At 42.4% G+C, this 15,504-nt stretch overlaps 1 protein-coding gene across 2 annotated transcripts in view; it reads left to right on the top strand.

Annotated features, from left to right (window-relative positions):
* LOC102944333 (interleukin 18 receptor accessory protein) overlaps positions 1-15,191 on the top strand; it is a 29,679-nt gene extending 14,488 nt beyond the window's left edge. For both annotated transcript variants that reach the window (XM_043536660.1, XM_043536666.1), the window contains 5 exons: positions 169-292; positions 5,545-5,699; positions 6,139-6,276; positions 9,928-10,098; positions 11,881-15,191. In XM_043536660.1, coding sequence (XP_043392595.1) covers positions 169-292; positions 5,545-5,699; positions 6,139-6,276; positions 9,928-10,098; positions 11,881-12,296 — 1,004 coding nt within the window. In that variant the 3' untranslated portion in view covers positions 12,297-15,191. The remainder of the gene's footprint in view (positions 1-168; positions 293-5,544; positions 5,700-6,138; positions 6,277-9,927; positions 10,099-11,880) is intronic.
* The last annotated feature ends 313 nt before the right edge of the window (positions 15,192-15,504 follow it).

Below are 15,504 nucleotides of genomic sequence, written 5' to 3'. Positions count from 1 at the left end.
TGTATGGATTAGGTCAAAAACTGAGACAGCATATTGACAGTGTATGCCTTTGTTGGCATCAAAGGGGAAAAAAACGCATCTCAACCCAGCAACCACTTTCCATATTAATTAGGAGAAAGACTTTCCAGTGACTTTTGTAAACAGTGTTTCTATGTTTCCTTTTCACAGGAAAACCTCTTAAAATGGAATGCAAAGTATCATTTGGCTTTGAAAGGGATTTTTTGCCTAGGATAACTTGGTATAGAGACAACAAAGAAAGTAAAAGTGAGCCACTTTTGCAGAACTCAACACGGTAAGGGGAAAAACCAACTAAACAGAAAATCCCAGCTTGGTTACAGTGCAAGCAAATGTAGAGTCTTCAATATCTACTTTAATGTACTGTCGTCTTACCTGGAGACACTGGAAGATCACTAACAAAATATCAGAAAATGTAAGAAAAGTCCACTGAGGATTTTTAGACACACATATTACATACTAATATGTGTGACACACACATATTCTTTCTAATATATATATTATACATGTTAACACTCTACTCTATATGTATGAATAGACCCATGTGTATATGTAATTACATACAAAAAAGTATGTTAAAAGAACATGATGATTGTACAGTGAAGCACTGAAAATTTAGCAAGTACCAGGGTTAGGCTGCTCATGCAACTCGAATTCTGCCCCCTTTTTGCATATGCATTAATATACAGAAATACAGTCTTTAATTAAAATACTCACATAGTATATTGTCCACAGAACCCAGCCTTGCTCGCACAGAATAGATGGTGCTCAATTAATGAGAAGCTGTTCAATAATTTGTTTCTCTTCATACTGAGAGCAAACCCTGCTCTAAAGAAAAAATGGTCAATCTCTTCCTGGGCTTTTCTATAGCTCCCATCTTTCTGGTGTCACAAGCAATGTATTTATCTTCACAGCCCCTAGTATTATCCCCATTTTACAAATGGGAATTGAGGCACAGAGAAGTTAAGCTCAAATGTGTCCACTAATTTTGGCTGCTCGATTTGAGACACCTACGGCTTGATTTTTTCAGAGTACTTAGCATTATATAGCACTGTATATGTTCAAATAATATATAGCTTTACATAAAGCTTTATATGTAGGCACAGCTCCCATTGACTTCAGTTGCAGCTCCCAGTGCAAATCAGGCCCTAGGGTCTCAAGTCAGGCACCCAGAAAACGAGAGAGAGAGAGAGAATTAGTGACCACCTATGAAAAGTTTGGTTTAAGAGAGCTGCTCTGCATGACACAGGAACTCTGTGGCAGATGCAGAGACAAATCCAATTCCTCATGGCAGCATTCAACTATCTTGACCATCAGACCCTCCTTTCTCTTCTTGCAATCCCCTGCTTCAGTCACTACATACCTTTGACTTCTGCAACCAATGAAGCAGGGTTCCTACAGACAAGGGTCTCCTTTACTATACAACCCTGGTTAATCCACAGAGCAGGTGAATCCTGTGCACTGAACAAGACAGGGATCATGTGGAAAAATAGTGTGGGATCATCCCATTAAAGACTGTATCGTAATTCATATTCACAGGGGGACTGAATTAAGATTGCATGGGAGACCTTAATTTGGGTATTAACTTTTGAATGCTTGGCTTTTCAACCTTAATGTTCTTTTAACATTTGTGTCTGTGTCTGTGTGCACATGGATGTGTGCATGTGTGATTTCCTAGGTTTAAAAAAGACAAACTGAAAAAACAGAAATCTCACCATATGGCATCATATTGACGCCTACATGGGACATCAGCATGGTTGGAACTTTTAGATGCACCGCACACCCCTCCGCCACTTGAGCTAATGGAATACCTGAAAGCAGTAGTAGGTTGTCATTGTCTGTGTGGACCAGCACTAGCGGGAAATGAGACTCACACTTTGCCAGTGGATTTCACAGATATTTGCTAAGAGCAGAGGAGTGGTGAAACTCAGAAACCTTGGGTTCCATTCCAGGGTCCAGAGGAGAGTAGTTAAAGACTCTTCTGCTTGTTCTCCCCCAAGCTGAATCCTGTCCACTCTATCCCAGCCAGCTTGTCCTGGTCCTGTCTTTGATCTGGCCCTGTCTCTTTGTCCTAGTCCCAGTAGCCTTGCCCAGCCAGTCCTATTTTCCCTCTCTGGGTTCCCCATCAGATTCTCATTCTCCCCCCAGATGCCAGTCTCTTCCTCCCACAGACACTTTCAATCCCAATCTCCTTGCTTTGCTAGTCCTATTTCCCCTCCTCTCCCAGCTCCTTGTTCAATCTCTCTCTCTCCTCCCCGCCTCCTGGCAACCAGTCCCAGGGGCTCCTCATCCAATCTGTCTCTGCCTCCCTCCCTACCCCCTCCCTGGTTTCTTGTCCCAGTCTCTTTGCCCAGCCAGTTTCAGTTTTACCCTTGCACCCTGTCTTCTCATTAGACCTTTCTTTCCCCTGCACAATCCCCTTCCCACCCCCATTGGTGCCCAGTTCCAGTCTCCTTGTGCAGCTAGTCCCAGTGTCCCCCTAGCTCCTCATCCAATCTCAGTGTCCCCCTCCCCCCTTATCTGCCAACTGGCTCCCCACTGCCCCTCACATGTCCCTCATTGGGTGTCCTTCATTGGGTTGCTCCCAGTTCCAGCTTCCTCTCCAGCTCCTAGTCTCCGTCTTCTTGTGTTACCTGTCCCAGCCTCCTCCCATGAGTCTGAGTCACATTCTGCACTTCTGCACTTATTGGTTTCCAATCGTAGTGCCCACCTCCCCAATCCCAGTCACAATCTTGGCCCTCCCCATTCCCGGGCTGACCCAGGCTCCTTGTCCAAATCTACTCTTTCAGTCTGGCTTTTGTCCCCTCAGCATTCAAGTCAGAAGGCTTCCTTCTGCATGCTGCTTGAGCATCAGCAAGGAGAATCATTGAGACCACAAGAAAGACAGGCTCCCTGCTCTCAGTTGCAGTACCTGGCATCATCCCAGCATCTGGGAGCAGCAATTCTAGAGAAGGTCTGTCATGGCCCCTGCACCGCTGGGATAGAGCATGGGCAATCACTCTGTGGGGATGGCGCGTGCAGTCTGGTCACACACAGGATGAAGTGTGCTCACTGAGGACAGAATGTTGGAGATTTTAGCTGGTATACTCAATAAAGATTTCTTAGAGTTTGTGCAAACTGAGATTTTTTTCAAAGACTTCTGGCTTGGCCAAATTTGGGTAGCTTTTCATAGGAACAGCAATAAGCACATCTGTAACACAAAGACCAAATTTCAAATCCTTGGTTTGAAGTATGGGAGTGCTAGAACTTCCCAAAGTAAAGGTCACCAGCCAATTTTTAACAGGCAGATATCTGGCATGGAAAATTTCTGCCCAATGGTTAAAGTTCGGCAAAGCTGTAAGCAACTGAGAACAGGGTCTTATAATAGAAAGTGTTGTGCAACCTTAATATTAGGCTGTGTTACCAATGTCACCTATAATGATCTATATTATAATGATATATATTATTATATAACAGAGAGTGAACAAATAGAACAAATGGTATCAACACAGACAACTCTGGACAGAGATTTACAATATTTTATGGATCAATTTGATTTATTATGATTAAAGCCACTCACTGGCACATGTGTGGTATTACAGAGATCAGTAGGTTATCAGCTTCTGAACAGAGTAGTGCAAAATGGTTATGATGAACATTGTCTTTTTCAGAATTCATTAGAAACTCAAAATTCAGACACAGTGTATTGAAAGATTTGTAAAAATTTGGGAACACTGCTCAATTTTGGATAAATGGGGATCCACTTTCAAGGAAATCAAGAGTGATTTGAGTCAAAGTAATATGATTGCATGATTTCATCATGTGATCAGGTGTAACTTTGTGGATTACATGAGTGTCAGCTCATCTGAAATGCTAAGTGAAACTTCAGGGTGTGACACCACATAATCCGAACCAAAATATGAATGAAACTCTATAAAGTAAACCCAACTAGTTTTCACCCTGCTCTGTTCAGGTGACCTCAGCTGGTGGTTGGGAAATGACCATGAGATATGCGATATGATTCTGCAAATTCCTAGTGTCCTGCATCACCTGAGAATTTTGCTAGCATTAAATTATTTTAAGATTTTTCACAGCAAGGTCCCTTGCCACTGCTATAGAGTCTGCTTTTTAAGGCTTCAGTTCAGCTATGTAGGTGCCTAACTTTAAGTACATGTCAATGGGACTAAGCATGCGCTTAAAGTTAGGCATGTGTTTAAGTACTTTGCTAAATTGAGGTCTGAGGACTGATCAAGAGCAACCTTTTTATTGTGTTGTCTGTGGGCACTAGCCATGAGATCAGAACCAAACTGAACTTTCATACAAGGACATCATTTTTCTTTTGCAACATTGTCACGGATCCACAGAATTGGTGCTACACCCCCAGCTTTGGAGCAGTCTCTAGGAGAAACCACTTCAGTATGCCAGACCCCCAGAAAGGGTCCCACTCTTTCTCTTTGTTAGCCATACAGCTTCACTGCTTCCCTAGACTGGATTTATGGGCTTTCGGAGCTCCTGCGTCACACCATGAGCTCCATTCAGCAAGTCCAACTGAAAAAGACTCCTGATGGAGAGTTGTACATTCTTCAGGGATTAATGCACCGCACCAAGCATTTGCAATGACACCAAGCAGTGTTGTCAAAACAGTCAGGTTTATTAGTTAACTGGAATGCAGCATAGGAAGTCCTTAGGGTAGTATAGAGAATGGAAAATTAAAGCATAGTCCATTCTGGTTAGCCCAGAGCCCAGCCAAGCTGTAATGAACCTCTGGTTTAAGCTCTGTCTGACCTGCCCTCCTTCATCTGACTCTTGGTAAGAGTCCTGAATACTTCCAGAAACCACCTCTAATTCCCCCACTTCACACTTCTCCAGTCCTTTGTTCTCTGCTGGAGAGTGTTGCTCAACCTCCCTGCTGAGAGGTGGGGAAATCCAAATCTCTCTGGGTCGACAGTTGCTATGTGTCTATGTCTGGACAATTGGATTTGCCATTGTTTTTTCAAATGTTCCGCTGATATGGGGACCACGCTTCAGGGCTGGTCTACACTACCGGAGTGGGGGAGAGGAGGAGGGGAATCGATCTAAGTTACGCAACTTCAGCTCCGTGAATAATGTAGCTGAATTTGATGTACTTAGATCTACGTACCACGGTGTCTTCACTGCGGTGTATCGATGCGTCGATTCCCCTTGCGCTTCTCGTTGAGGTGGAGTCCTGGAGTTGACGCTAGAGTGATTGGTGGTCAATTATCGTGTCTATACTAGACATGATAAATCAACCCCTGCTGGATCGATTGCTAACCCATACCCAGACCCACATCTCTTAGCTTGCCCTGAGAGCAAACAGTCCTTTTCCACCCACTGGGTAACAATGAAGCATATAGGGGAAAATAAAGCAAAGACAGGACTCCTAAAAATATTACAAAATACTCCTACTCCTTCACAGACATCACAGGTGAATGACAAGAATGTTAGCATCTCTTTATTTGTACAATCATGGGCTTTTGTGTCTTGTGTGAATGAACAGTAGATGGATGATAGGAGTGTTTTTCTGTTTAGGATTCGTGCAGAAGAATTTGGAGGCAAATCATTTGTTCATGTTGCCACACTCAGGGAAGTTACTGAAAGGGACCTGAACAGCAACTTCATCTGCTTTGCTCAGAATTCTGTGGGGAACTCGACAGGAGTGCTCAAGCTAAAAAGGAAGGAAAGAGGTAAATTCAGAAGAGGTCTAGCAATTCCTGATAATGAGATATGTTTTGAGCACTGTCACTAATATGCTTGTGGTCATCATTGCCCTCTACTTTTCAATAGGTTAGAGGGGTTCCTTGAAACTGACCGGAAAAGGTTTTGTTTGAAAACTGCTAGAATTGCTCTGCGTTCCAGCACAGATCTGCTTTTCACACTGTCAACAAGACACTATGTATTCTCTTGAATTCCCATGCTAGGCCTGACTCCCAGTGTTCAGAATTGGACTTGGATCCAGTTCCACACTTCCTGGAACACTTCCACACACACACAAAATTTGGGAGGCAGGCAGGAGTGAATCTTGTCAGTCAGTTTAGTCCCCATCCCTGCTATTAGCATTTCTTGTACATGTCAGTATTATTATGGAAACACTGAATTTTAACAGCAATAATTTTGTTTTAACAGCACTTTTCATATACATATTATATAGTGCGATTGCAGTTCTAGTTGGACTCCTGGTGGGCAGTGCTTTTGTTTACCAGCACTGGATCGAAATAGCGCTGATGTATAGAAATTACTTGGCCAAGGACGAAACTGTAGGAGGTAAGAAAAATAGAACCATGATAAACTGTTATTTTACTTCAGTTTTTCTATTGTCATTTGCAGTATCTGTTAACCATTTACTTTAATGTCTTCAATTGCATTAGGGCTAATTCAAAGGCTTCTGAAGCCACTAGTTGACTTTCCACTGACTTCAGTGGTCTTTGATTCAGGATCTTAGAGAAGCCGGAACACATGGGGCAGTACATATTTACTGACTGAAGTCTTATAATGAGCCATTTACAACTGCAGTAAATTAGCCAGGGAAATTCAGAATAGGAGATAGAGGTTAGGCAAAACCCTGTAGACAGAGGAGTGAGGTGTTCCCAATATTTTAACGAGAGGTTCCCACAGGTTAACAAGTTTCTCCCTCAACCTGCGATAAAATCTGTAGACTAGAGGTGCATGTGCTTGCAGAGAAATGGGTGAGGAAATGGAGACATATAATCATTTATTTTCCTATTTAATCAACACAATTTCTCATAAACATAACCAAGGAGGGAGACAACATCACTTGGCAAATCAACTTATAAGGGCACTTACTGGAAATATTTATATTTTCTTCCTAAAGAAATTCATGTTGATCATAGTGATCAACTTCTAATCATGAATATTGCAATAACACCCACAGGCCTCTCCCAGGTTGGGGTTCCCAGGTGCTAAGCTCTCTACAAATGTATAGGAAATGGCAGTCCCTGCCCCAAAGTGCTTACAAAGCTAATGTGAGGTGCAGGGGGTGGAGTCGTCTGGTGGTTTCTACCTGTAAGACTTTTCTGAAACACACCTGGCCCTTGATGCAAGCTGGTATATTTTAAAAGAAATTCATAAATTGCTCTTCAGAAAGTGTATTGGTGAGCCCAGTGATAAGTCACGTCTAGCCAGGGTGATCTGGGAAATCACGCAACCCCCACTTCAGTTTGGTGGCAAGATTTTCATGAGGGCTCTGGAAAGTCCCCTGGTGGTTTCTCCAGCTGATCCCTGAGATAAAGAGGTGTTAAGCCAGATCATTCCTGGAGAGGTAAAGCAGCACCAACTCTTTGTCTGTCTTGTCCATTTAGACTGTAATCTCTTTGGCCCAGAGACTGTTTGTAGCATGTCTAACACAGTGTGGCCCTGAACTCAGTTGCTACCATAACAATACCACCACCACCAATAATAATTATAAGGAGTGGTTGTTTTATAATATGGTGACAGTGACCTCCACTGGTGAAATGAGGAATTGCAAACATCTAGTGCAAAGGATTCTTTATCATTATTAGTATTTAAGATTTTCAAAGGGACCGCAACTCAGCCTCCAAATCTGCAAGTTGAAATTTGCATGCTTACATTTTTTTGCATGCACACTTTCTGGGACTTAAGTTTTTGAACATGCTAAACTTAGATGTAGTTACACAAACATGCACATATAATTTTCTAGTGATGCTGACTGTGCCTCGCTTAGGACAAATGACCTGTTCAAGATCACATAAGGAACTGATATTGATCACATAATCACAGATTAGTATTGATAACTGTTCTTATAGGGCTGGGTACTGCAAGATGCCTTAATTCAGTAAAGCACTTAAGTGCACGTTTAAGTTTAAGCATGTGAGTAGTTCCATAGACTTCAGTGCAGCTGGCATCTTGCAGAACTGAGCCCCTATCCAGTACTTTTGCTCTGAGTACTAGGCAATACAGCCTGTTCACAGATGTCCCCAGTTGTCCCCAACATCCATTACTCCTTTGTCCATATTTTGTCATTAACCTGTTCAACTTTTAACCCCCCGCAAAAGTTTGTTTTTAAAATGGAAATACTTGTTACATTTTTATTTAAAAAACAAAAATATATCTCTGTATGCATTATAGCCAAATTTCTCAAAATCTGGGAAAATTTGGATCTGGATTTGAAATCCACAGCTTGGATCTATTTCTTTAATGGGACAGAACCAGAACTCAAGAAGTGGACGGCTCCGAAGTTTGAGGTGGTGTTTGGATCCTGACCTGAAATTTGCATCTTGCCCCCATCTCTATTTATAACACATGAATTTTTCTAGTATTGTATTGAATAATGCATGTGCTTTTATGACAATATGGTGTGTAAGAGAGATGTGGTTTTACTTGCAATAAAATGCACTGCATTTTGGAAACAGCTTGTGCATTGGAAATGCTATGTTTTTCTTGAGTAGCTGCATCCTTTGATATGATATAAATGAGACATAAATGTTGACTACTGCACACAAAGCAAAAAGTTTGACTCAGTCTCTAAATCAATAACTCCTCACTTAACGTTGTAGTTATGTTCCTGAAAAATGTGACTTTAAGTGAAACGATGTTAAGCAAATCCAATTTCCCCATAAGAATTAATGTAAATGGGGGGGTTAGGTTCCAGGGAAATTTTTTTCACCAGACAAAAAACTATATTTTATATATATATATACACATACACACACACACACACAATATAAGTTTTAAACAAACAATTTAATACTGTACACAGCAATGATGATTGTGAAGCTTGGTTGTGGTGGTGAAGTCAGAGGGTGGGATATTTCCCAGGGAATGCCTTACTGCTAAATGATGAACTAGCATGCGGCTGAGCCCTCAAGGGTTAACACGTTGTTGTTAATGTAGCCTCCCACTCTACAAGGCAGCACGAATGGAGGGAGGGGAGACAACATGGCAGACAGAGACATACACCCTCTGTGTGTGAGAGAGAGAGATGCATTGCCCCTTTAAGTATGCTGACACAACTCTAAGTACATTGCCTTTTTAAGTAGATCAGGAAGTTGAGACAGCAGAGACCTGTTGTGTTTCCCGCCCTGCTCTATGGATGGGGTAAGCAGGGGGCAGGAGCAGGGGGGAAGCGGACACCCTGGTATTAGCTGCCTCTTCTTCCCCCACCCCCTACACAGCAAGCAGGAGGCTCTGGGGAGCAGCTCCAAGGCAGAGGGCAGGAGAAGCATGTGGCAGTGGGGGGAGGGACAGCTGAACTGCCAGCAATTGGTAGCCTTCTGGGTGGCTGCTGCACAGGGAACTTAGGGGAGCGGAGAGCTGATAGGGGCGCTGCCGGTCCACCCTGGTTCCAAGCCCCCATCCGCTAGCTGCAATGGGCTGCTCTTCCTGCAAGCAGTGGACAAAGCAGGCGGCTGCCAAACAACGTTATAAGGGAGCATTGTGCAACATCAAACGAGCATGTTCTCTGATTGATCAGCAATGAAACAACAAAACAACATTAACCGGGACAACTTTAAGTGAGGAGTTACTGTATATGTAATTTAATGGGAAATGGCCAGATCGTCAACTGGTCATGCAGCAAAGGATGTTACTTGTTTTCTGCATGCTTTCTGAAATGAAGCAATGGACCTGATTTTCCATTGCTTTCCATCTTGTGTAGTGGCTTACAGAATGGTAGCATTTTATACTCACTTTGGCTGTGAACGTCTACAAGAGTTGCAAGGCAATGGAGAAGTTGGACTGATCTTGAATTACTGACTGACTCCATTACATGACTTGACAATTGTTTGCTATTAATCACATGTATTCAGTTAAATAAAATATTTATATACTGACCATAATGAGAATTTACCATTACATTAAATTAAAGGTGATGGGTACTTCAGAAATACCTTAGTTGCATTCGATGAGCTGCACAATTTTAATGTTCTTTTCTTTTAGATTGCAAAGAATTTGATGCATTTGTGTCCTATGCAAAACAAGACTCCTTTGAAAGTGATTCCACTTTTCTTAATGAGGAACAGTTTGCCCTGGAGGTCCTTCCGGAGATGTTGGAAAACAAATACGGATACAAACTGTGCCTTCTTGAAAGGGACATTCTTCCAGGAGGAGGTAAGGTCCCACCTGATATGTGGAAAACATCAGGAGACAACCCTTCTCTCCAGTCTTTTCTCCTCTAAGGCCAGACTTTTTGGTTGGACTGGCATGATGCACCACGGTCACATAACTGCCATGATACACCACATTGGTTCAACCAAAGGGGAGACCATCTTGCATTATGGGAGATGTAGTCTGCTAGAAAGCTGAGGCCAGAGGGGAGAAGAGGGGCAGGAGTCGCCTGAACTTTAACTTCCATGAGTCACTCTGGCAGCTCAGGTGGACACAGATTAATTTTGAACTGACCCAAAACAAAACATTTCGATTTGGTTCAACAAAGCAAAAGTGTTTTGATTTGGTTTGACACAAAATATTTTGTTTCGATTTTGCTGATGGATAATTGAAAAATTTCAGCAAAATTGAAATTTTTCTTGTATAAAACTACACTTTCTGTCAAAAAAAAAAAAAATTCATCTCCCCTTGTAGTCACTAAAGAGCCCATGGCACCTGTGGCAATTTGTGGAACCTGTCTAGGCACAACTTATGAGTTCTGTTGGGAGTCAGGAGCTCTTTTTGTATATCTGACAGACTGCAGATTTAATTTTGAATGAGGGGTTTCTTTGCCTTCTCGTTTGTTCTTTTACCTCCATGTTGGACTGGAACGCCAACGTTTAGCAGCACAGGGCTAAGAACAAAGGGTCATTAACTTAAGTGCTCTCCAATTGACATGGCACCACTTTAGACAATAGGCTGAGTCCTGCCCAAGAGAACCAGTCTGTGCAGGTGGGCTGATAATGAAAATAATAGGTCACCTGGTAGGGGATTTTCATCACCTGATGAGGCTGATCAGGAAATCACCTGATAAAGACTGGAGATTATAAAAGAGAGGGTCTCTCAGCAGCTATTTTAGAGGGAGAAGTGAGACTCGGCCTCCATGTTCTGGATGAGAAGCCATGTGCCTGAGGTCAGGGAGGAGAGGAAACATCCTGGACTCCTTAGAGGGCTCTGGTGTATGCCCAAAGAACTCTCCAGAGTGGTGTGGAAACTGAGTCAGGAAAACTATGTTTACATAGTTATTATTTTGTCTAGATCCATTTATCTTTCATGCTATGTAAGGAAAAAACTGTGTTTAGAATGCTGTGCTAAGACTGTGTGTGTGTGTGTGTGTGTGTCCATTGTCTTCCATGCATACCCTTAAAGAGGAAAAGCATAAACCAGAAGGCTCACACCTTCAGTGGGATCCTGGGGAAAGTGCAAGAACAGCTGGGGAGGCCCGTGGGAGATGGCACTAGTTTTAGGGCCTAGGCCATTGGACTGCAGGGTCCCCACTGTCAAGAGGGGGGTGACTGACATGAGATTTGCACCAGACAGCGTGCCTTAGAGGCCCAAAGCCAGAGACAGTACCTACATTCTGCCCAGCCCTAGCAAGCTACGAGTATGTGGGATTCAGCACTGGGATCCCTGCACAGCAGTCTGGAGAGCATCCAGAAGTGGCACTCAACCAGATCTTTGACTGCATTTATCAGAAGAATGAAGATGTTAGCCCAGGTGTCATTGCCAAATTAATTGGGTAATGGCTTTCTAAACGCTCCTTTGGTTTCAGTTGTGTTCTCTTCTTCTCATGATGTAAGGGACATTGCTATGTGCTGTTATGTGCAGTTGTTGCATTTTACTCCAATGGTGGCTGCATTTACATGGTTGTTAATACGATTATATTTAATTTTTTTAAATGCTTTCTGTGCCTGTGGCTGAAAAGCCCAGGGTGTAAGCTAGTACTAATCATTACTTCTTTTTCAGCTTACACCGATGATATCGTAACAGCTATTCAACAAAGCAGACGAGCTATAATTATCTTGAGTCCTGGCTATGTCAATGGACCCAGCATCTTTGAACTGCAGGCAGCGGTGAACTGTGCTTTAGAAGATAACATGATAAAACTGATTTTAATTAAGTACAAGTCATTCCAAGAGCCAGAGTCTTTACCTCCAATAGTGAAGAAAGCTCTTAAAATTTTACCAGTGGTTACCTGGAAATCTTCTAACTCTAATTCGCCAAACAAACAATTCTGGAAATATATGCGATATCACATGCCAGTGAAAAATACCCGGGGGCTAAGGAAAAACAGTCTAAAATTTTTTTTCCAAAGGTTATTTAGTGTGGTTATCAATAGCAGAAAGGCCGCTGGGAGAAGTCAGCAGATTAAGAAATGGTGAGGTGATTGTAAAGGAACATCCCGTATCTGCTACCACCTGACCACAAATTTAGGAGCTCATCATCTTTTGTCTCATTGATAGCTCACTCTAATATAAAGTGAAAAAACCCTCCTATAATGTGAAAACCCTAAAGTCTTCAGTAGAAGCAAGTGGCATTGGGCCCAGCTGTGATATATGTCTTTCTTTTATTATTATATTTAATATTTATTATTTTCAGCAAAGTTGTAGCCAGAGATCCCAGTCAGAATTTGGGCCCCATTGTACTAGATGGTGTATAAACCTAAGACAAAATAGAATTTACAGTATAACTATGTATTAATAATAATAGTAATATCATAATTCTATTTCTAACTAATACACACTGTGTACACAGGCTTTCCTGTGTGAAAGAAATTAAAAGCATAAAGAAATATGGATGGGATTTTTATTTTTATTTGCCTAGTTCTGCTGTCATTATGTCATTGGTAAAACTCCCATGGATTTCAGTGGGAGCAGATTTAAGCCAAGTTTGAGCATTTTTGAAACTCCAACCCTGGACTTTTTTGTTTGTGTTCATTTGCCCTGATGTTGATAATAATGATACAACAGTTTGAATGTCTTGCTCATTGCATTGTGTTTTCATTTGAGGTTTGTTTTTTCTATTTTTCTTGAAAAATTAAAAAATTAAAATTAAAAAAGAATCCAAAGGAATTTTTCAATGTAACTTTTCCTATGCAGGCCAGAGGGAGCAGCCCTAAAATTCTTAGCCCAGATTGTTCCTTTCTGTGGAAAAAATCCATGAGAGAGGGCCTGTGGAGAGGAAAACTCTGCGAGAATCCCCTCACATGGCCATGTTGGGATGACAGGGTTGAGGTTCTCCTCACCTATAGAATGGGGGGAAGTTCTGTCAAGGTTCCTTCCCCACTCTGAACTCTAGGGTACTGATGTGGGGACCTGCATGAAAGACCCCCTAAACTTATTCTTACCAGCTTAGGTTAAAACTTCCCCAAGGTACAAACTTTGCCCTGTCCATGAACAGTATGCTGCCACCACCAAGCGTTTTAAATAAAGACCAGGGAAAGAGACCATGTGGAGACATCTTCCTCCAGAATATCCCCCCAAGCCCGACACCCCCTTTCCTAGGGAAGGCTTGATAGGAATCTTCACCAATTAGTACAGGTGGACACAGACCCAAACCCTTGGATCTTAAGAACAATGAAAAATCAATCAGGTTCTTAAAAGAAGAATTTTAATTAAAGAAAAAGTAAAAGAATCACCTCTGTAAAATCAGGATGGTAAATACCTTACAGGGTAATCAGATTCAAAATATAGAGAATCCCTCTAGACAAAACCTTAAGTTACAAAAAGACACAGCTTATTTTACCAGCCATTAAACAAAAGAAAATCTAATGCATGTTCTAGCTAGATTACTTACTAACTTTACAGGAGTTGTAAGGCTGCATTCCTGATCTGTTCCCGGCAAAAGCATCACACAGACAGGCAGAACCCTTTGCCCACCCGCCCCCCACTCCAGATTTGAAAGTATCTTGTCCCCTCATTGGTCATTTTGGGTCAGGTGCCAGTGAGGTTACCTTAGTTTCTTAACCCTTTACAGGTGAAAGGGTTTTGCCTCTGGCCAGGAGGGATTTCATAGCACTGTATACAGAAAGGTGGTTACTTTTCCCTTTATATTTATGACAAGTTCCATCCCTGAATGTTGAGGATCCCCCAGAATATCTTCCAGTTGCCTCCCCCTGCCAGCATCACCTTACTTTGTCTGAATTTTGCTTCAGTCTGCTTGCTCTCATCATGGCCCGGTCTCACAAAAACATGGACAGCCTGAGAATAATAGAGCTGGGTGTCAACAGCATAATGAAAGTACTGCAGCCTGTACCACCTCACTAGCAGCCCCATCTATTCATTGAACAAGAGGGGAGACACACTGAAACCCAGTGGTTCTAATAGGATACTATTTTCTTAGAGGATTGAACCCAGGCATCCTGTGATTCTTGGAAGGGGGGAAAGAGCATCTACTAGCTTGGAAACCTTTCACTCGCACAGTCACATATACACCACTGACTTGATTTCCAGAAGTGCTGCGCACCCACGGAAGTTGGTGGGAGCTCTGGGTGCTCAGCAGCTGTGCCAATAAGGCCACATACCAACATCCCTATTGTCACAGTTATGGGGCTTACTGTACCTCTGAACCATCCGGTTCTCTTTGAGCACACCCCCTTTCAAATGTCAGGCCCCAAGCTGTTACCTTTCTCCGGGTGCAATCACGTGAGTCTCCCACTCTCACACAGAGCCCTGGGCAGCCGTCACCTAATGCTAACCATAGTTACCTCAGTAGGTCTGAGTTATGTTCAGTTTCTGCAGTTCTGCTCCTGCTGGGATAATGACTGTGGTATCCAGCGGCCAGACAGCCTTCCTAAAGCAGAGTATTGTTTATTTAGAACCAAAGCATTTAAAAGAAAACTCATCTTAAATCGATAAACAGTCTCTACACCTGCCTCTCATTCCTGGGAAGGCCCCAACTGCTTCAGACACTCCTACAGGAGAGTCTGTATTCCATGACAGTCTCTTCTCCCCAGAAACAGCTCACTCACAACTCCCTCCAGAGTCCCTCTCTCTCCAGAGAGAAGGCAAAAGGATGCCCTTTTCCTCCTACATCTAGGAAGTAATGAACAGTTCATTTACATTCATGAAAATGGGATCTCAATCATACATGGTTAAAAATGCTGCAGAAGATGTTTGAGGTCAAGTAAACTTATTTAGACTGGAGGACAGCCTGTTAAGTTAGTCTTGAAAACGTATGTTATATTTTGTTTTATATGTAACCTGTTGTTTCTGTTATCCTTATTCACTCTCTTGAATCTTGAACCTTTGATAATAAAGTTAATATTGTTTTCACTATCAAAGTATATCTCAGTGCTGTGGGATTATACAAGGAGCTTTTCCTGAGTTAAATTGTTCAAAATGGTGAGTACACTTTTCCCTTGGAGGCAGCAGATCTGGTATTACTGTGAGTGTTCAGTGGATATGGGGCTGGGAACTACAGGGGAATGCTTCAAAGGTGTTCAGGGATGGAACTGCACCTATTGTTAATCTTCAAGGCAAAGGAACGTCTGGCAGAGCCCAGAGGACAGTGTTTGGGTGGCTAACAGACTGGAGGTATCAGCCAATTAAGCACAAGCAAGTCCCACTCTCTCAGTGGAGGCAGGAGAGT

This window comes from Chelonia mydas, chromosome 1 (genome assembly GCF_015237465.2).
Source record: "Chelonia mydas isolate rCheMyd1 chromosome 1, rCheMyd1.pri.v2, whole genome shotgun sequence".
NCBI lineage: Eukaryota > Metazoa > Chordata > Testudines > Cheloniidae > Chelonia > Chelonia mydas.
Note: the sequence above shows the minus strand (reverse complement) of the source record. Positions and strands in the feature narration are given on the sequence as shown.